The 20,354-nt window shown below is 48.6% G+C and overlaps 1 protein-coding gene across 2 annotated transcripts; it reads left to right on the top strand.

Annotated features, from left to right (window-relative positions):
• The first annotated feature begins 1,145 nt into the window (after nucleotides 1-1,145).
• On the top strand, nucleotides 1,146-19,100 carry WDR91 (WD repeat domain 91). Of its 2 annotated transcripts, none has more exons than XM_088532845.1 (15): nucleotides 1,146-1,271; nucleotides 2,169-2,348; nucleotides 3,832-4,039; nucleotides 4,912-4,994; nucleotides 7,684-7,808; nucleotides 9,516-9,693; nucleotides 9,953-10,111; nucleotides 12,207-12,406; nucleotides 12,857-13,007; nucleotides 14,457-14,551; nucleotides 14,926-15,094; nucleotides 15,711-15,819; nucleotides 16,631-16,743; nucleotides 17,406-17,603; nucleotides 18,471-19,100. In XM_088532845.1, the coding sequence occupies exons 1-15, from the start codon at nucleotides 1,149-1,151 to the stop codon at nucleotides 18,633-18,635; spliced, it is 2,256 nt and encodes a 751-aa protein (XP_088388971.1). In that variant the 5' UTR covers nucleotides 1,146-1,148; the 3' UTR covers nucleotides 18,636-19,100. The 2 variants fall into 2 exon arrangements, with proteins under 2 accessions (XP_088388971.1, XP_088388970.1); XM_088532844.1 differs by having other exon boundaries at nucleotides 9,908-10,111.
• Nucleotides 19,101-20,354: the final 1,254 nt, after the last annotated feature.

Raw genomic sequence — 20,354 nt, 5'->3', positions numbered from 1 at the left:
CATAGCTTAAAGCCCTGATATCGGGACAGAATTGAGGGATACTGCTCCATAAATGCCACCTTCCATTGAAAGGTACAACAGCGGAAGAAATAAATCAAGTTAAAGCAATCATTTGCTACCGGCATGCTTTTTTGCTCTCAATAACCCAATTAAACTTCTGCCAAAATCGCACCTTTCACAGATGGGGCAAGACCACAACTCAGAAGCCACGAGGTGGTACTCCCAGAAGAAAGCTGGGACTGAAACTGGTGAGCAGCAAAAAAGCCAATCAACGGCCCCAAGGAATACATACCTGCTGTTATTACAGAATTGATCTGTTTGCTCTTGTAATATATTAGATTTGATTCATTATGCAACTAGAAGTTAATGAGTAAAGATAATCAGATAGGCAGCTCGTGCTGCCCGTTCTAGCCCTTCTTTAGCAGCTATTGCCCGGGAACCTCATTGGGGAAGAAGGGTGACTCCGGTCAGGACATGGCTCCAGTCGCCACGGGCAAGTGGCGTGGGGGTGGGGAGCCCTCTCACAAACTTGCAGCCCGGGGATGGGCTGGAGAAAAAAGCCCCCAAACACGACCTGCTGCCCCCTTCACCCACCGGCAACGGAGCCCACACGCGGCAGTAACTCCTGCCTTCGCTTTTGCCTTCAGGGCAAGAAAAAAAAAAGTCAGTGGGTAAAAAAATAAAACAAAAAATAAAAAGCAGCGGGCGCGCGACTGCCCCTCGCGACTGAGGCCCCCAGTGCGGCGCGGGCCGACCAGGAGCGCCGCCCCCGCCCCGCTCCCGGACCCGCTCCCGCCGCCGCGCCCAGCAACACGCGCCGCACGCGGCGGGCAGCCAATGGGAGCGCCGCCCGCGCCCGCGGCAGCCAATAGGGAGGCGGGCAGAGCGCGGGCTGGCGCCGCCCGCGGGAGCAGAGGGGCGAAAAGGCGGGAAAGGGCGGCGGCAGCCGCGTCGCTGCGCCGCGAGGCGCAGGAAGGCGCCGGCTCCGCCCGGGGCTGCGCAGGCGCGGAGCGGCAAGGCATGCCGGGAGTTGTAGTCCTCGGCGGGCCGGGCCGCGCCGCCTCCCCGGGGCCGCCCCCGCGCTCGGTCCCGCCCGCCCTCCCCGGCTCCCGCCCCCGCGGCGGCGGGCGGCGCTGCCGGGCGCTGCGATGGCGGCGGCGGCGGAGCGCACGGACGAGCTGGTGCGCGAGTACCTGCTGTTCCGCGGCTTCACCGCCGCCCTCAAGCAGCTGGACGCCGAGATCAAGGCGGACCGCGAGAAGGGCTTCCGGGTGAGCGGCGGCGCCGGGAGCGGGGCCGGGCGCCCCGGGGCGCCGCGTTCCCCCGCGCGGGCGCCCCGAGCTCGGCGCGGGGCTCGCGGGACGCGGCGCCTCTGCCCTGCGCGCGCCAGCGCCGCGGGGAGGGCGCCCTGGGATTAGCGGGAATTCCCGTTCGCTTGCACTGGTGTAGCGCGGCCCACGGCAAAACAGAAACCCCAGAGCACTTCGGTAGTTGAGTTTTGTGTCAGGCGCAGCCTCTTCTCCTCTGGTGGTGTCTTGACCCTCGGGAATCGCTGAACCGCCGATGTATCCCCTCGTCGCTGGTCACGTTGTTCGTGTGGCTGAAGGGGTTTTTAACAGGACCTCGTGGCAGCAAACTCTGCAGTGAGGTTGTACGGCCGCCTCGTTAAGAGGGGACGTTATTAAGGATAAAAGCACTTCAAAGATCACAGTCCAGGGGATCTCTTCTTCCCTCTTTCTGTGCTTCTTCTCTGTTGGCTAAATTTTTCCTTCTGGTCTGAAAATAACCTGATTTTTCCAGTTGTCACACATGAGTTTCCAGCGTTTAGTGACATTTGTGTTTCCTCCTTATCAACCGCCTTTAAAAATAGGTGGGAACCTTTTCGTCCCTGCTGTAAAAACCTTGTGTTTAACAAGATAAAACTCTGTGCCAGAATTTGTTTAGCCTTGCTGTTTCGCCTTCCTTCCTCCTTTATTTTGGAAGGCGCCGCAGGGCAGAGAGCGCGAGGACGGGATGCACAGCATCTCCTGGCTTAGGGAAAGGCTCGCACAGAAGTATCGGAGTGCCACGGAGCTCCTGTTTGTGCAGCGGGAGCTTCTTGGCACGAAGTCACTCATGTGCCAGCGGAGCCCTCATGTGATGCTTCTTCCTGTTTTTGCCTTCCCTAGGTGGATAAGATAGTGGAGCAGCTGCAGCAGTTTGTGCAGAGCTACGATCTGGCCGCCCTGCGGGACTACTGGGGGTATCTGGACCGGCGCCTTTTCAGCCGTTTGGAAGACGTGTACCGGCCAACAGTGAACAAGCTGAAAACCAGCTTGTTCCGCTACTACCTCGTCCATGCTGTCCAGGTGGTCTTTGGTTTTTTAGACTTGTGTTTAAAAATGTCCCTGGCGGGTCAGGCCGGAGCACTGATGTGAGCCTGACGGGCCTGGTGACATGAATCATGTGTCAGGAGTTTGACACAGACGCACGTGACGAGCTGGGGAGCAGGATGGGGAACTGTGGGTCGTTCGGGCGCATGGGCTCGTCGCCGTCAGGCAGGGTGGCTGTGTGGCAGGCACGAGCTGAGTACCCGGTACCCGTTCAGTCACTGTTAGCCACTTGGAAACCAGGAGAGATTGAGTTTCATAAATGCTCATGCACAGAGCATGGCAGTGAGAGCACAGGAAGACAAGATCCGTGTTTAAGGCGATCTTCAGAAGCTGAAGAAACAGCCAGAAAAGAACAGGCTTCTCTACATAGGTAAGAATGATCAGCTGCAACTAGTACAGGGTAAGGAATGACTGGGCAGGCAGCAGTAATGCAAAAAAGGGTCTCAGTGCAGCACTAGGTGATGGTGTCAGCATGGTCATATTTCCAAATGAAGTCAGAAGGAGCCTGTGCTTGGATGAATAAACAGGACTCTTGTCTGCTTTCCTTTCACTTTAAACTCCTAGCAGGACTTGGATGGTCCTAATGGATCCAGGCAGATGGGAGGGCTGGAAGAAAGAAAGATGAAGCTGAGGGAGTCGAATTGTTTGTTTCTTTTTAGTTTATAAGGGAGAAGACTGAGAGGAGAAGTGTCCTTCAAATCAGTGCAAGGTAATGGGGAAGCAAAAGGGAATGAACATTTTTGTCTGTTATGAATAAAACAGAAATAATTAATTAGCATAAAATGGAGCAGAGGCAGTGAATGAGATCTTAGGAAAGTGAGTGTGATATACTACACAGGGCGGACTGCAGGAAGCAAAATACTTGTCAGGAATTTATTTATTTGTTTTGAAACATTTAGGAGCAATATTTCCTCCTTGATTCCGCTCCTTCAATAAAAATCTTACATCATGGGTATTGATGGAAAAATGAAAATTAACTCCACATTTCTGCAAGTGATTTTTTTCATGTTTTGTTCTTTTGCCCTCTGCTCACTGTGCAGCATATGACTATGCTGCTTGAATAATGCATTAGATAGTTTTTTTTTTTTTTCAGAGTGCATCCATTGTAGAATTATTGAGTAATCTGAAGTACACTTTTCCCCTCAGTCCTGTGTGCAAATACTTAGGCCTTTATGTAAGTGCACAATCTCCACTTTCACTAGAAATCAGTGGAGGGAATTTGCCTGGTCTGCCGCAGCCTTTGAACGAAGCTGTGGTAATTAGAGAGGTTAAGTTCATTTGCGAGCGTTTCCTGGTGTGTTTAAGACTCTCTTGCTCCCAGATAAATGTTAACTAACTGCTTGGTTGGTTGGCTGATGAAAGTGGTTGTTACTATGCTCATAACATGGAACAAATGTTCCTAGATCCATGCGGTGGCTGGGACGGAAATGTGATTCCTGCTCTTCTTGCTGTGTTTCAGAGTGGCCGCAATGACAAGGCGCAGGAGTTCTTCCTCAAGCAGGCCTCCGAGCTCCAGAACCAGGCGGAGTGGAAGGATTGGTTTGTCCTGCCCTTCCTCCCTGCCCCAGACTCCAACCCCACCTTCGCCACGTATTTCTCACGCCAGTGGGCAGATACCTTCATTGTGTCCCTGCACAACTTCCTGAGCGTCTTGTTTCAGTGCATGCATATCCTTTTTTTTTTTGTCATTTTGTAGTTAAATCTCACTTGCCCTTGTGCCAGTTTTAGTGTTAGCAACAGTGCCAAGAATCAAGTATTATAGGACCTGCTGCTCTCAGGTGGTTGTTAAGAGCCAAGACTTATTAGGAAGCTGTTGTTCACCAGAGGATGCTAGAATAGTAATTACTCAATTACATGATGATATGTTGTATTCCCTGGGCACAAACCACCAAGTCTGTCGCTAATCCTGAACTCATTCCTATGTTAGCGAACAGAGTAGTAGTGAGAAATCTTGTGTGCATTTTTATCTGAAACTTTTCCTCTTGCCTTGGGACAGTGCAAGCTTGGGTTGGAGTCCGTAACTAAATTAGGATATCCTTTTCGACTCCTGTCTGGCTATACCTGTTCCCAAGGTGTCTAGTGACAGCCCATTATAATAGAGAAGTCAGTGTTAAGGGAAATGAGAGTTTGTGTCCCATTCTGCACAGTTCTGTCCAGCTTTGTTTGGCAATGGGCAGGTTTATGCGGTGGCTGAAATGCAGCTCATCTGGGACTCATCCTCTGCTTTGCACAACATTTCTTGTCTTCCGCTTCCCATCTATAAAAAGGAACAGTCTAAATTCCTTGCCAAGTCAATGTAAAATTATGTTTATGAAGTTGGTTTGGGGTAATTAAATACAAGGTTGGCTTAGGTAAATAAGCTGATACCAATCTTTTGGCCTCACATGTTCTTGCTAGCAATACTGACTGCCCAGCTTTGCTGCCTTACAAGCAAGTGGTCATTATGAATTGGTTGTATTAACTGTTTCTTTACAGCTATTCTAGCTAAACCGGGTGGGCATGGGGTATTGTCTTGAGTTTTTCCTTTAACATTCCTCACCTGTTCCAGTCATTTTGAACTTCGAGGCTGAATGTCACAGGAGCAGTCTCATACAAGAAGAAAATGAATCGTTGCGGCATAAGGTCAGAACTGAAGTCACTCTTTGCTAACTGGCTGTATAAGGTTGTTGATTTTGTTAAGTTGATTTGCCTTTCAAGAAAGTAGTGGCTCTTCAATTTAGTGCAGCTATTCCAAGGCAGACCATTGTATAAATACTTTAATTTCATTTATATTTTAACTGTTTTCAGCAAACTTAAGGGTTTTGACTGTATGTTTACTAGCGAAATGTCTGCTCAGGATGTAACTACCCTCTTTGTGCTATCTGAGACATGGTTGGATCCCATATGAACTCATCTTCTGCTACGGTGCCAAATCAGGCAAGGAGAAAACAGCGGCAAGTTAAGCACATCTATAGCTGACTGCATTGAAACGTGTGAGGGGTGTTCGCAGTCGTTTCTGAGATTCAGCTGATGGAGCAGTAGAAATGGGAATAACTTCTGGTAAAGAGGCAGAAACAGTTGCTTCCAAAATAGCCACTTAACCATTGTGGAAATGCACGTAAAGTAATTTAGAGAAACTGATGCAGATGTTGTTGGGGGCGCTTATTTCCCAATCCGAGATCATACTGTGAGCTGTAGGGCTGGCTGACCTCTGGTCAATGAGGCACCCAAACGTGGCTTATTTTGTGGCAATGCTGTCAACACATGTATGTTCTTATACTTTCCCTCTACATAAGACTAGCTAGTCCTTTCCCAGTAAAATATCCCATTAGGGAGACTACGAAAAAAATCTGCAATGTGAGAACTTTGGAAGGAAACTTCTTTCCTTCTTTGAAAGTAGGAAGTTTTATTCATGCAAACAGGACTTTAGTTTTACTTCCCCAAACATATACTAAGTAAAAGCATCCCCTAAATGACTGTTTCTCAGTAGTATAAGCTTTTGTGCTTTAACTCCTGTGTTACAAAACATTCTGATGACATGCTAATTTCCAGTTAAAACTTTTTTTGATAGCTGAATTGCACTGTGTTCATCTGCCCTAACATGTTGAGATATGACAGATTGATCTATTTCAGCAAGGAGGCATTATGGCTCAAGAAAAGCAAGCTCTGCATGCTGCATGGAGTTGCTAGATGAGGAAAACTTTGCTAGCAGAATAGAGAGAACAGGATAGGTTATGTTTTAAAATGGGACTCATTTCTTCCTTCCAGTTTTGTATTTTGCATTTCTGGTTGGACTGAAGCTAGTTTTTGGTCATAATGTGTTGATTAGTCTTGCTTACAGACTGAGATGAGTTTCCTGAGTCAGACAGTGGGAGGTAAATCTAGACCTGTCTTTTTGGACAGCTGATTAGGTTAGGAAAGGAGGAGCTACCTGTTGAGTACAGGTTTAAATTAAAAATGATGTGAAAAACTAGTGAATCCTGCAGGGACTGGAATTAATTAATGATTCCAGTTTCACTGAGGAAACTGCATGTCTATGGATATATGGAGGTCTATGGATAACATGGATAGTAACCTTAATTTCTAAAGTTCGCTTTTTTTTTTTTGTCATTTGTTTCCTTAAATGCTACAATAGAAGCACAAAAAGAATTGTATCTGGAAAACAAAACACTGTAGCAGAGAAGCCTGAGAGGAACCCTTCCTGCGGCCTGCAGTGGCAGGCAGCAACCACATCCTTCACAGAAAGCTGCTTCCTGGGGTTCCCTCCTGCTAAGGATGTTACCTTCTCTTTAGGGACCAATGAATGTCACTGTGGCCCTCAGGAGGGAGCCTGGCCGGGTGTGCAGCCGCATCAGGGTGCCCCGGCGGCGGTGCCTGTCACCTGCCCTGCCGTTCCCCGGCCCATGTCTGTGGCGGGGAGGTGGTGTGGCCGTTCCCCAGCCCCTTTCTGTGGGGAGTAGGTGGCGTGGCCGTTCCCCAGGCCGTGTCTGTGGGGAGGCGGCGTGACCGTTCCCCAGCGCGTAGCTGTTCCCCAGCCCCTGTCTGTGGCGAGGAGGCAGCGTGGCTGTTCCCCGGCCCATGTCTGTGGGGAGGAGGCAGCGTGGCTGTTCCCCGGCCCGTGTCTGTGGTGGGGAGGCGGCGGGGCCGTTCCCCAGCCTGTGTCTGTGGGGAGGAGGAGGCGGCGGGGCCGTTCCCCAGCCCGTGTCTGTGGGGAGGAGGAGGCGGCGGGGCCGTTCCCCAGCCCGTGTCTGTGGGGAGGAGGAGGCGGCGGGGCCGTTCCCCAGCGCGTAGCTGTTCCCCAGCCCCTGTCTGTGGCGAGGAGGCAGCGTGGCTGTTCCCCGGCCCGTGTCTGTGGTGGGGAGGCGACGGGGCCGTTCCCCGGCCCGTGTCTGTGGGGAGGAGGAGGCGGCGGGGCCGTTCCTCGGCCCGTGTCTGTGGGGAGGAGGAGGCGGCGGGGCCGTTCCCCGGCCCATGTCTGTGGCCAGGAGGCTGCTTGGCTGGCTCGGCGCCCACACGGCCCTGCTTGGGCTGCCTGTGAGCAGCGTGGGGGAACGGGCCCAGCAGCCCTGCCCTGGCCGGCTTCGATTTCTCAGCACCGTTAGTGCCGCTAGAGCAACAGCCCAAGCAGGGGAGTGAAGGGGTTGGAGCAGGCTCCAGTTTCACAAAGTGCCAATTGTTCCTCTCCCGGGTGCTTAGCTGATCAGAGTGGCTTTTACCCTTCCCCAACCTTTCTGGGGCTTTTGAAATAAAAGGAATAAACAACTTCACGGAGTGGGAAGGAGGTGAATTGCAACTAAACCTTTGCTCACTCGGCTCTGCTGTCTTGTTGCAGCTATTTGCCTTGCAGGCTGAATCCTCCCGCATGAAGAAAGAAGAGCTGGAAGTGGAAGAAGCAGTTGTGCATCACAAACTGCCTGCATATGTGGCCAACATGGACCGTCTGGGGGACTCTGAGCTGTGAGTGCCTTCAGAGGAGGAGTGGAGATGGCCCCTGCTGCTGTTATTGGCTCAGGGTGGCACCCAGAGTGTCATTTGCTTGTTCCCCTGCCCTGAAAGCCCTTGCAGAAAGGCACCCAGGCAGAATTTCTGATGTCCTAACTAAGCTTAAGTGGGGAATTCGCAACAGTTTCTCTCCCCATATTTGATGGGGAAGGACATGCTGTCTTCTGGGTTTGTAAAGGACCAGCCTTGTGGGGAAGCTTTTTTGCTGTGGTCTCAGCATTGCACCAGGGTATTTTGTACAGCCAGGGCAGGGCTTTTCTTGGAGATAAAGGTAACAGTGCAGTACTCTGTAGTACCGCTCAGATGAATTGCATGCTGTAGAGTCTCTTGATTCCCTATTTGTTTTCTCTAGGACCTGGGTCCTTTGTCACCTGTAGACACTGGTGCTGTGTGACCTGGAGGAATCATTGCTGTGTAGAGAGATGCTTTCTTACCTTTTCCAAGTCAGGTGAAAGGGACTGTCTCTTTGCTGGGCCTCAGTTATGCTTGATTTATTAAATTCTTATCTGTGGTTAGACAATGTATGCAGTGATACAGATTTAATTGTTAGATATGTATTTAAATCCTTGTTTTCTTGAGCTCGAAAGCAAGTCTGTGTGCTTGAATTCCCTTTTTTATTGAGGTCTTTTTTGTTTGTTTTAAAACAACAAGGAGTATCTTAGCCACAGGCTGGAGCTTTGTTGTTTTTTGTTTGTTTGTTTTTTAAGTGCTTCTTTCACGTCCACTTAGACATGAGCAGAATTGATCAAATTATGCTGCAGACAGCGACAGAGAAGCTGTGACCGAGGCCACACACAGAGCCTTAGTTTTTGTCTAAAATTTCTCTGAGTAAATAGACTGTTTGCTGAGCTCTCTTGGTAACCACTCTGCACTATGTAGGACAGCCCATAGAGTTTAACCGGAGGTCTCTTCAGTTTGAGTACTGTGAGGAAGCCCTAGTGTTCATCCCTGCACATGGAATAGTGATGTGAGGGACAGAGAATCCCTCCTGGAGAGGTGATTAGAGAGGAGATCATATGCCCCCTCATCTGCTGCTGCTCTGCCCTCAGGGGAGGATAGAGCAGGACGAGGCCACGTGGTTGTTCTGGGAAGGAGCTGCTGCTCTCGGCATTGCAGGCTGAAAAGGGAAGTGTGTGTAGCCATAAAATGGACCTAGCTTTCCTTAACTTCTTTGGGTTCCATTTTTGAGGTGTTGGGCCTGTGCTTTGGAATTGCAGAATGTGACTTGATTGTTGAGGAGAACTTTGGATGCTTAGGGCTTCCCAAAGGTAGACTATTTAATAGCTTGAATTAGGAGTCCAAGCTGAATATGCTCTCTGGAAAACTGGGTTCCTCTTCCTCTCCCCTGGAACTTTTCGAAACTAATCAGTTGGGTTGTAAAGAGTCAGGGTAGTTCTACAGAGGATTTAGCCAGAGCTAGGCCTACTGTCTCCACAGCACTGTACCTCTAAGACATGAGCTTTATCTGGTTAGAGTGGTTATAATGATCTGCTCAAGTCGCCAACAGGGTGTTCTAAAATAGTCTTATAGGACAGTGGTCTGACATCAGTTTGGGAAGGAAGCTCTGTCCTGTAGTGGTTCAAACAGCTGGTGCTTTGCTTGTTGGGTTTCTCTGTGTTGTCTAGCTGTGCTTTCATGTTTTGTTTCTCTCTTTCAAATTAGTGATATGACCTGCAGCCAGAGGAGCACTGCACACTCTCTTCAGGCCCGGGGAGGCTTTCTGTCCTCTTTCCTCTCCCAGAGTAAAAAGGGCCCTTCCAGACCAATCCATCCAAGTGGGGCTTCTCCAACACAGACTGGCAGTGTGCTGCTAGGGAAGAAAGAAGCAGCAAATCATCAGGTGATTCTCAGATCTATTCAAGGAAGGGTGCTCAGTAGCTAGGAGCTAACTTGCAGCATGACATTGTTCCAAGCTTTTGCTTCCACATGAAAAAATAAAATGTCCTTTCCTCCTGCTGAGCACTGGGCCTGAATGCAGCACAAGAACAGCTGCTTTTGTCTGAGGGCTTGTGGGGATGTTGCAGCTGCCTCCTGTTTTGCCCTTTGCTCTACAGCCTGGCACAAGCGTAACTTCACCAAATCGTTCCTCTGCCTTTCAGAGTGCCAAAGGAAAGGAAGGAGCAGTGAGCAGCAAGGATGGGAAGAGCCACTTCAGCGGGTTGGCAGCAGGTGAACTGAGCTCCCTGCAGCAGCGGCAGCGGCGCTTACAAGAGCACGGGAAGGAAAGGAAGGAGCTGCTGTCAAAAGGGACCTCCCAGGTATCGGGCAACGCTGCAAGGCCACGAGTGGAGGGCTGACGTTTGTGTCGTTCGTTGTGCTAGGTAGTAGAACCAGGGCGAATGTTCCCATAAGCTTTTGGACTGCTACTCAAATCAGATCTATCGAAGGTTAATCTCTATAGCTAATCTGCTCTTTCCACACTGGTATTATTTCTGTGTCCCTGGAGCAGACTCAGAATTGGGATTTTAGATGGATGATGGCTGGTTGTTTGTTCTTTCTTTTCAATAGCCTGGTCCTGGTGAGTTTTTTTTTTTTGGTTGTTGTTTGTTTTTTTTCATGTTAATGGCTGTTATGTTCAAATATCTTCTTATAACCCCCCCTTCCTTAATAGCAATGAGCTTGACTCACAGATCCTATTTAAATGAGCAACTGTGATATGAATTTGAAGCCTCATTGGAAATATGTTTTTCCAAAAAAACCTGCAGTATGGATTCCAGAATCTTATTTTTTTCCCTGGCAGCTAGGTTTTCATGCTGATTTCTGCATGCTCTTTATATGGCAGTTAAAAATTGATAGCAATTTTTCCTGGAAAGGAATGGAAAATGAGACGTCGTTAATATCCTTCATAGAAATTTTTGTCTTTGAAGTTGCACTATATAGTGAATTTTGTGTGAGGCATGCTATGCTTCCTAAACTAACGAAATAACAAAGCTATCCTGGATTTTATTTGTTGAAGGTCAGTGAACCACTGCTGTTTACCTGCATGTTGTCTGGTTTTCAGCAGTTGTGTGTTATTGGAAGAGAGAAGAGAGCAGAAAGGACATAACGGCAGCACCTCAGCCGCGTTTATCTTGGCCATCCAAGGCGCTCTGCCTTGGGGGGTCTGTAAAGCACTGGTGAGGGACTGTTGCTTATCAGCCAGTACGTGTGGCTGTTCTGTGTGCACTGGGAGATGCCTTGGAGAGGGGTTGTTTCTGCGCTGCTGATTATTCTAGGCTATGAGGGCACTTTGTTCTTCATGACCATCTAAAAAATGTTTTGATCAAGTATTGGTCTGAAAGTTGCAAACCCAAGCTGTCCAGCATGTATCCTTTGGCTCTCATTTTAATGAAATGTTCCAAGTTAAGTGTTGTCCTTCTGATGCTCTTGGGGAAGCTGATATTGTTTAACTCTGCCGTTCTTAGTGTATGTGAGCAAAGATGAAACTGAAAGGCAGCACTGCTGCTTTCATATGAGTGTCATGGGTTATCTCCCACATTAACTAACACAAAGAAAGGCATTCTTGAATTTATTTCCTCTTTTTTTTTTTTTGATTGATTGCAGAGGATTTAATTTTGTAGTGTTTGACCTGTTGCTGAAGACACGGTACCATTACAAATAAGGCAAGATGTGTAGAAGATAAGGATATAATACTTTTGGTCCGTTTTGTCCTTGGAGGGTGGTGTAGCAAAGTGTTGCTTGAGGCATTTTACTCACTAGTGTGCTGTGTCTGCTTTGTGTTCAGATCTTGGTGGCAATGAAAGACTAGGCTGCTTTGAACCAATGGTGTGGTGCAGTGTGGCTCATGTCTCTTAGAGATACCTTCACCTCCTGAAACTCCTTTTCTTCTGTGTGTCCTGTCAAATTGGGTTTTAAGCTCTTGGACTCACTCTTGGTGAGTTTGAAGTTGTCATCAGTCAGCTGGCTGTGGTGGTTATCCTAATGTGTGCAAACTAACAGCATCAGGCAAGAGGTTAATGGATCCAGTGTGCTTTACCTCCACCAAGGGGTTTTATGTGCTGAGCTGTGTCATGTAGATCTATTTTGCGTTGCTCACACGGTTAGTCTGTGGTGACTTGATTTTGAATCTGTGCCCAAACAGCATCAAAATAGGCCTATGACATCAGCTGAGGTATATTGAACAGAGATGTGGTAATTCCTCCAATTCTTACTGTACAGTGCATGGCTGGGCACATGGCAGGGGTCTAGGGAACTCAGCAGTCAAGAAAGCTGTATTAAAAGCCTGGAGTTCAGGGGATTCAGAAGGGGGATTCAGGGGACTCTTGGTTCTTTCTCCCACTAGGAGTGGGTGGTTGAAAAGCTTGATCTGGTGCTCCCATTTCTCTCCACTTCATACGGCATTTCTTCCTTCAGGGTCAGAGTGCTGAGAAGAAAACTGATAGCACCACAGCTGAGGCCGAGCCGTGCTCAGAAGCCCCCGCTGAGCAAGCGGAGGCTCCTAGCAGGACTCCCGCCGGCAGCGCGGAGGCTGCGTCCGTCCGGCAGGAGCAGCCCTTCATTGTCCTGAGCCAGGAGGAGTACGGGGAGCACCACTCGTCCATCATGTACTGCAGGTATGGGGAGCACCACTCGTCCATCATGTACTGCAGGTACGGGCTGGCAGCGGCGAGAGGAGCGCTCCCTCCTAGGAGCATCCTCAGAGGAGCAGCTGCGTTTGGTCTCTTTCTGCCAGCCGCTGTCCTGCCCAGGACACTGTGCGTGTAGCCGTGGCAGCAGGGCGGTTGGGTTGCTGTGGGTGACAATAACCCGTGGCTTGTGCAGTGAGAATGGATCGTGATTTTGTGATTGGGAGATTCCAACCCGGAGAGAACTCTCCGGCAAGACAAGATGGGGGTGTTCAAGCATGTTATGCTTTGCGTGTGGAGCTTGGTGCATTATATTGCACTAGGTCCTGGTGTGGATTGAACATTGGTGCCAGTGTGGCCAGGAGAAGAATAGGAAACCTATTCATACCTAAGAACTCTAGGGAGAAAAATATGCAATCCATTTCCTTCTGCACATAGGGTTGATTGTTCTGGACGAAGGGTGGCCAGCTTGGATGTGGATGGAGTCATCAAAGTGTGGTCTTTTAATCCCATAATGCAGACCAAAGCTTCATCCATTTCCAAATCTCCCCTGCTGTCTCTGGAATGGGCAACCAAGCGGGATCGGCTGGTGAGTAGCTTGCGCATGTAGAGATTCAAGTGTCACGGCCAATGGTTTGCTGTGTGTTGTATATTAACTTCCAGATGGCTACATTGCAGATAAGATCAGGGCAATGGCTAGTTTCCAGTTTAGTGGAACATGATGAGCTGGAGCCTCAGGGTCTGATAAATGCTAGACAGCAGGGAGTGTGCTCTGCATATTGGGCAAGGAATTCACCACCACTTGTGCAGAGAAGGGTTCCCAAGCCCTGCAGGACATGAACAACTGCGTGACAGAAACAAAAGTTTCAGGAGAAGCCTCTCTGTAGGCAGCCTGGCCAGCAGCCTGTGGGAGATCTGTGGTGGGAAGCTGTGAAGCTTCACTTGCATCCTGAGCCAGAAACAGAAAGGAGAATGGGGCCAAGGAGCTGTGCTTTTGGAGTGGGGGTGTGAAGCGAGCTCAGGAGCCAGTGGTGCCATAAGCACCACTCTGCATTTCTTTAGTCGTGTTGCGGTGGAAGGAAGTCAGTACTTCCATAGGGACTTGTCTTGTTCAAATTTCTTGACAGTTAAATCTCTCCCGTAGCCCTTTTCCTCCAGTTCTGTTACTGGAGAGTAACTTAAACAACTTTTAAATTAAATAGCTTCAGAGCCCTTAACTGTCACAGCTATTTCCTTGGGGAAGGAATAGGGCAGTGCAGGAAGGAAGCAGGCCTGTGACTGAGGGGAGATGGTTCATATTCTAGCACTGCTGATGTGTTGCAGCTAGCCCCAAAATGTTGTTTGTGAAGGGCTGGCACTGCTGCTGTGTCTTTCTTTCTCACTTGCAAGAGAAACTGCCCTTGTAGTCATTCTGATTTTTTTTCCCTTGCTTTATGGAGGTTATTTCCTGCTTACTGATAAAAAGATTCTTCTGTCTGAAATATGTCAGAATTCAGCAGCAGATTGTGCTCTGAACTGAAAACAGACCTGTCTGTCTTCATTTTCTTTGTAAAGCTTCCCTCCATGGTGTTTTAAATACTAATACTGCAAAGTGTATATGAACCCTGCTGAATGAATTCTTCCTCTACAGGATGAAAGGAAGTGGCTTCTGATGAGGTTTTTTCCCTAAACCCTAGATGGTTAATTCTGTGTTGTTTTTCCTTACTCCCCTAGATACTGAGACTCCTCATTTCCTTTATGCCCTATATTGTCAAGCCATATTCTAGGAAGTGGATTTTACTCCACCGTGGTGGTTTTTGGATCTTTCTCTGAAGATGCTCGCAGTGTAGCGCTCTTAGCGCTCTTACACTCACTCCAGTGGTGAGGGGATAGTCATAGTCAGTGTGATATGCACAGAAAGACAGGATATATCCCAGTGAAGTGATCCGTTATCAGAATGCATGAATGGAAAAGATGTTAAACTATGTGTGGTGGTGGTGCTTTTTGGGCAGCATCATTGTACTTATACTCTTTCTGTCTCCTCCTTGCTGGTTTCAAGCTGTTGCTTGGCAGTGGGGTTGGGACGGTTCGTCTTTATGACACAGAAGCAAAGAAGAACCTTTGCGAAATCAGCATTGATGAAAACATGCCCAGGTAACACTAGAAGTAACACTAGAATACTCTTGATTTTTCCCTAATGTGCTCCTTTTTTTTTTTTTTTCTTTCTCCTTCTTTTCTTTCTCTTCTTTTTTATGACTGTCAATGATTCTGCTGCTTTCCTGCAACTGAAATATTATCAAGCCTTCTTCCAAAGGGGCAGCTCTTGTCTGAGCATCATGAAGATGCTCAGCTACACTGGAGAAACAGAATCAAAATCCATGTCGATACTTTAATCCTGCTCTCCTTTACAAAATGCCTGAGATGCAGGACTTGTCTTGCAGGATGCCTATGAGAGAGCTGGGAGTGGAGCGTGTTGTTCTCGAGGCAGCTGCTGGAGAGATGCAGCTCTGACTACTTGTGTGTTTCAGGATCCTCTCACTTGCCTGCAGCCCAAGCGGCGCTTCCTTCGTCTGTTCCGCGGCCGCCCCGAGCCCCATTTCCCACATGGACTTCTCAGCGGTCAGCTGTGGAGGCAGAAGCATGAACCAAGTTCCTGGGAAGCTGCTGCTGTGGGACACTAAAACAATGAAGCAGCAGGTACTTGGTTTTCTTCCCATTCTGCGTCTGCTTGCTGAGAAAGTGTCTTCTGGCCTAAACAGCGTGTGGGATCTCCCTTTCTAAGTTAAGGGAAATAGTTGTTGGGTTTCGTGGTGTTTTGTTTTTGTTTTTTGTTTGTTTAGGATTTCTTCAGATTAGTGCATGTTCCTTCTTCTGCCTTCAGAGTTCGTTATCACAAGTAGCTTGAAGGGTGCTTTGCTCAGACGCTTACTGTGTCATCATCCCCCTTCTCCATTGTTTCCAGTTAGATGACTTGGATCCTGGCAGGGAATCCTGGTCCCATCCCTTGCCCTTGTCTGGCGGGAATGGTGGTGGTGGTGTTTTTTTTTTTTATTCCTCCCCTGTAGGAGAGAGTGTAAAACTCAGGCTAATGTCTGCCAGAAAGGGCTTTCTCAGCCTCAAGACATCTCTGAGGGAGCTTAGACCTGGCTGGGGTGAATGACTGGTTTAATTCACAAGAAGTGCAGCTCCCAGCCTCCAGGTCTGTGGGCCTGAGCCGGGTAGGGCTCCAGGCAGGGAGGAGTTCTGCTCACCAGGCCCTGCCTCCCAGCGCAGTCTGAGGTTTCCAGGCATTAATGGAGACTTTCCCTTCCAGCTGCAGTTCTCCCTGGACCCTGAGCCTATTGCTATTAACTGCACAGCCTTCAACCACAACGGCAACCTGCTGGTCACAGGGGCTGCAGATGGGTTTGTTCGTCTCTTTGGTACGTTGGACCAGAGTGGGTTCCTTGGGGTTCCGCACCGGTTGCCCCCAGTACCTTCCCTCTGCTAGCAGGGAGGCAGCTGTGGGACAGGCCCCAATGCCAAGGTGGGAGCTATTTTCCCCCTGCCTTCCACAGCAGCTCCCATGAGTGAAGTGGCCCAAGCCTTCCTTGGAAGTGTTGTCTGAAGACTCTGATAGTGCTACTGGATTTATTGTCCTCCTGTTGTGAGGAGCACAATGAACCTGCCCTTGAGCCATGGGGCCTTGACCCTGGTAGGTTGGTACCACTGCCCTGGTACCAACTAGGGGCAGTATCACCGCCCTAGGCTGAGCCTTGGAGAGAGGTGTTCCTGGGGGCCCCTAGTCTGAAGGCAAGAGCTGCAGTTCTGTCATTCACTGAGCCATTTCTATCCATATCAGCTCGTCCTTGTGGTAAAGGCAGCCCAGGCCACCCTGCTGAGCTACCTTTGCCCTGGGCGCTGAGCTGGCAACGGTCTCAGGTGGCTTTGAGGGGATGGCAGGGAAAGAGAGGAGAGGAGAAGAAAGGCGACCAAGGGGCTTGGATGCAGAAGGACTGTTGTGACACAGATGTGGCAGCGTAAAGCTGGAGGGAGAGGGGTTTGCTCACAGGCAGTAGCTGTGTGGCCAGTGCAATGACTAAAGCCAGCATGTTGGAAAATATGGACAGGCTGCTGAGACTGAGTTGGGCTCCCCCAGGGGGAGCATTGGGACAGGGCCCTGGAGAGCTTTAAGAGCCCTTTTCTCCTCACTGGTTCTGCTTGTAGAATGCTCAGTACTGCTTCTCTCCTCAGATATGCAGCAGCATGAGTGTGCCATGAGCTGGAGGGCACACGATGGGGAGGTCTACTCTGTTGAATTCAGCTACGATGAGAACACGGTCTACAGCATAGGGGAGGATGGCAAGGTAAGCACTGTGTGACCTTCCATGGGTAGTAAAAATAGGAATCTGGAAAACTTGCAAGCTGCTAACTTCCATCGTGCATCCTCATGCGTGCATGAGGAGTTCTTTCAGAGAAGGTGGCCAGAAATCTACTGGATGAGTGAGACCTTGTCTGCAAATTCTTCTGTTGGTGACATCCTCTTCCTAGAGAACCCTTGTGAATATGAGCTTTCTGTGCCCATGGGATCACCGTGTTTGAGGTGTGAGGTCACCATGGAGCAGATTCTTGATCCCTTTGCATAAAATTGATTGCCAGGAACTTCATATTACTTATAATAAATGGTCCAATTTCTGCAGCTCAGGAGTCCTCATCAGTAGAGCTGTGGCTCAGGGGATGGAGACTGGCTGCAGAGTGTCAAGTGAAATCCCAACGGGATCTTGCTTGTGAAATGTGGAAGCACACACAGCAGCAGTACTTGTGAAAGGCATATTCCTTCTTGTACATGAGGCACACTTGCAGCCTTTGCAGCTTGTGTATTAAAAATATTGCCTCATAGCTTTAGATGTAAAATTGCCATATTACCTATGTTGGAAATAACCACTTTTTTAAAAATGCGAGTGGGCTCTTCTGCTTCTATTCCAGTTGACCTAATGACAGACTTGTGTCTCTTTTTCTGCCCTTCTAGTTTATTCAGTGGAATATTCACAAAAGTGGCTTGAAGGTGTCTGAATATGATCTTCCCAGCGAAGCTACAGGTCCCTTTGTGCTGTCTGGATACAGTGGATACAAGCAAGTCCAGTTCCCACGAGGAAGGCTTTTTGCTTTTGACTCTGAAGGGAACTATATGCTCACGTGTTCTTCTACTGGGGGAGTAATTTTTAAGGTAAGTCTGAGAAGTGGCAGGGAATATTCCCGTGGATCCATACAAGCACTTGTAACAACAGCAGCCCTTGAAAGCCCCCAAACAACTCTTGCTGACCCCTGCGCTGTGAAACTCCAGTTTGATCCTACGTGCACTTTAGCTGTGTGTAGCTAGAACGTGTGTGTTCCTTTGTTCCTGAAGCCTAGTTACAGCACAACTTCTTACTGTTGGGAAGAATTCATAAATTTCTGAATATTGACGTACGCCAGCTCAGTGCAAAATGTGTAGTTGATGACTACTTATCTTTAATCTGCCTCATGTGCCTGCCAATGCTTTGCTAGTGCCAGTCTTGGTTTTCTCCTCTTCCTGTATACACAACACTAAAGTTCTATAAGGCGTAAGTTTGCATGGTTGAAAGTAACCAAGTTATTGTTGCTGTGCTAGATGGTCATTGACTGCATCCCCCTTGTCTGTCTCCCTTTGAGGCAATGCAAATCAGTATAAGGCACTACAACGTTTATTGACCTCAAAGGCAACTTAAACTGAATTATTTTTACTTTATATCTGCACATTCAAAGCAGCCTCACTAACATAACTGTGGCTTAAACTTATGTGTTCTTTGCAACTGAGTGCTCTTTGCCTGCCATGTTCAATTACTGCATTTCAGCTGATGTAACGAGTCAGCTGCTTGAGATCATGCGCCTCTGTCCCGAGACTGAAAGTTTACTTCCTTGTGTACGCAACCTAAATCTATTTTTCCACTTCTTGATAATATACTTATTGAGGTATGGATTCTTTTGAGGCCAAGAGGCTTTGGATTTTCCTGTGGGTACACTGCTGCTGTTGCAGAAACTTGCCTTCTTAAATCCTTACGTTTTCTTATTTCAGGTAAATGGTGAAGAAAAGGTTCTGGAGAGCTGCCTTTCTCTTGGAGGACACCGAGCTCCAGTTGTCACAGTGGACTGGAGCATGGCCATGGACTGTGGAACCTGTCTTACCGCCTCGATGGACGGAAAGATTAAATTAACAACTTTACTGGCTCAAAAGTCTTAACCTGGAAAGTGCAGGAGGAAAACAACAACAGACTTGAGGAAAAAAGAAAAAAGTGTTAACTTCACAGGAACAAACTGCATGAGAGAGAAGGCAAACTACAATCAATCTTCTCGTTTTAGCTTTTGCCTTCTGGCAAGTGTTAAGCGTATATGCCAAACCACTGTGCAAAAGAGTGCTGTTCTGGGACCGGATCAGCAGCAGCACTGGAAAACAGGCAGCCTTCACTGACCCCTCGTGGCAGCTGGGCTCCCTCCGATAGGGAGTCTTGAAGTAGTGTGTGGCTAGAGGGCTGCTGAGGTCAAGTCCAGGGCTGGGTGGGAGAAGGCAAGGATGGAGGAAGAACGCACGAGGCAGCGCAGTGCTTGGGGCACAGATTGCTCAGGCTGAAAAGGCCTGTGCAAAACCAGAGTATTCCTTGGGTATAATGTCTTTTTCATAAAAAAAAGAAAATATTCCCTTGCACTTTGATTCCTGTGCTCTGTTTCCCTGTTGCTGATGGCTGAGACAGCTATATGCCAAGAGTGGTCTCTTGCACAGAGAAAAGACCTTTGTGTTTTCACCAGGTGCTTCCTGTACTGAGAGCACTGCCACTGAGAGGAACCTGTGCAAGTACCTGTATTGGTTCAATGTTTTATGTTCCCTAGCAATATCTTCCATAAATTGGAAGAGGGACCCTGAATTACACTTTTTGAAATGTTTATATTTGAGTTTGGATGCATTAGATAATCCTTAGTACCTAATGGTGGAAAGGACAGGGGAGAGGAGAGCCAGAGTCAGTGTGGTTCTGCATAGTGCACTCACTACAGCTGTCTCATCCCACCATCTGCCTTCCACATTAAATATCAGTTGAGTCATGGAGAACAAGGGTTTGCATGGGAGGCCAGAACTGCTTCTGGGTCTACAAATTTCTGCCTCTCATCAGAACGTCTTTGTGCAGTGGAATAGACGAGATCTTTGTGGGGTGGTAGTGGATGTGAATAGAAATCAAATCCTCATGGGGTCATCTTTCATCATCTTGAAGCCCTGCCAGCTGTTCAGGGTGGGATTCAGTCAGAAGTGGAGCTGTCTGCAGCGTCCCATAGGGTCTCTGACCTCCCCTCAGAGCTGAGGGGCCAGCCAGCCACTAGGTGTCTGTTTTGTGTTGGAGATCAGCCCAAAGCTGGGCTGGAGCACAAGGCCTGTTTGAACACCCCTAACAAGGGTTCCAGAGAACTAGTGTTAATCTGAGAAGAGATCCAGGCTGTGCTGGAGATGAAACCTGCAATCTCCTGCATGCACCTAAAGCAGCTTCCCTGTGAGCTGGTGACACTGACACTTTGCAGAGGCAGTCCCCTGTGATACCAAGGTACAAGATTTTAATGTTACTGTGTGTGTATATATATATGCATGTATGTATTTTAAAGTCACGTTTATTTAGGCTGGGCTAAGTTCTTCCTATGTTGGGACCCTATCAAATCCAGGTACAAGATGGGGAGGGTCTGTAGTAAATAATCTCACTTCTGGATCATTGGGAATGGAAGGACAGGACTGCAGGTAGGCCTTGGCTCTTTGTCCAGGCAACAGTGGTAGCTTTTTCACGTGGGCTGTTTCCTAGTAGCTGGAGGAAGGGATGGTGAAAGGTCTTTAGCTTAGTTTTGGGGTAGATGTGGCAGGAAGGAAACATGAACATAAGGAAACTGATATGCAGAAAAACACTGAGCTCCTCAGGGTGAGAGTTTG

The sequence above is a fragment of the Tinamus guttatus genome, unplaced genomic scaffold (assembly GCF_059628265.1).
Source record: "Tinamus guttatus ecotype Peru unplaced genomic scaffold, ASM5962826v1 Tinamus_guttatus_pri_ptg000472l, whole genome shotgun sequence".
NCBI classification, from domain to species: Eukaryota; Metazoa; Chordata; class Aves; order Tinamiformes; family Tinamidae; genus Tinamus; species Tinamus guttatus.
Note: the sequence above shows the minus strand (reverse complement) of the source record. Positions and strands in the feature narration are given on the sequence as shown.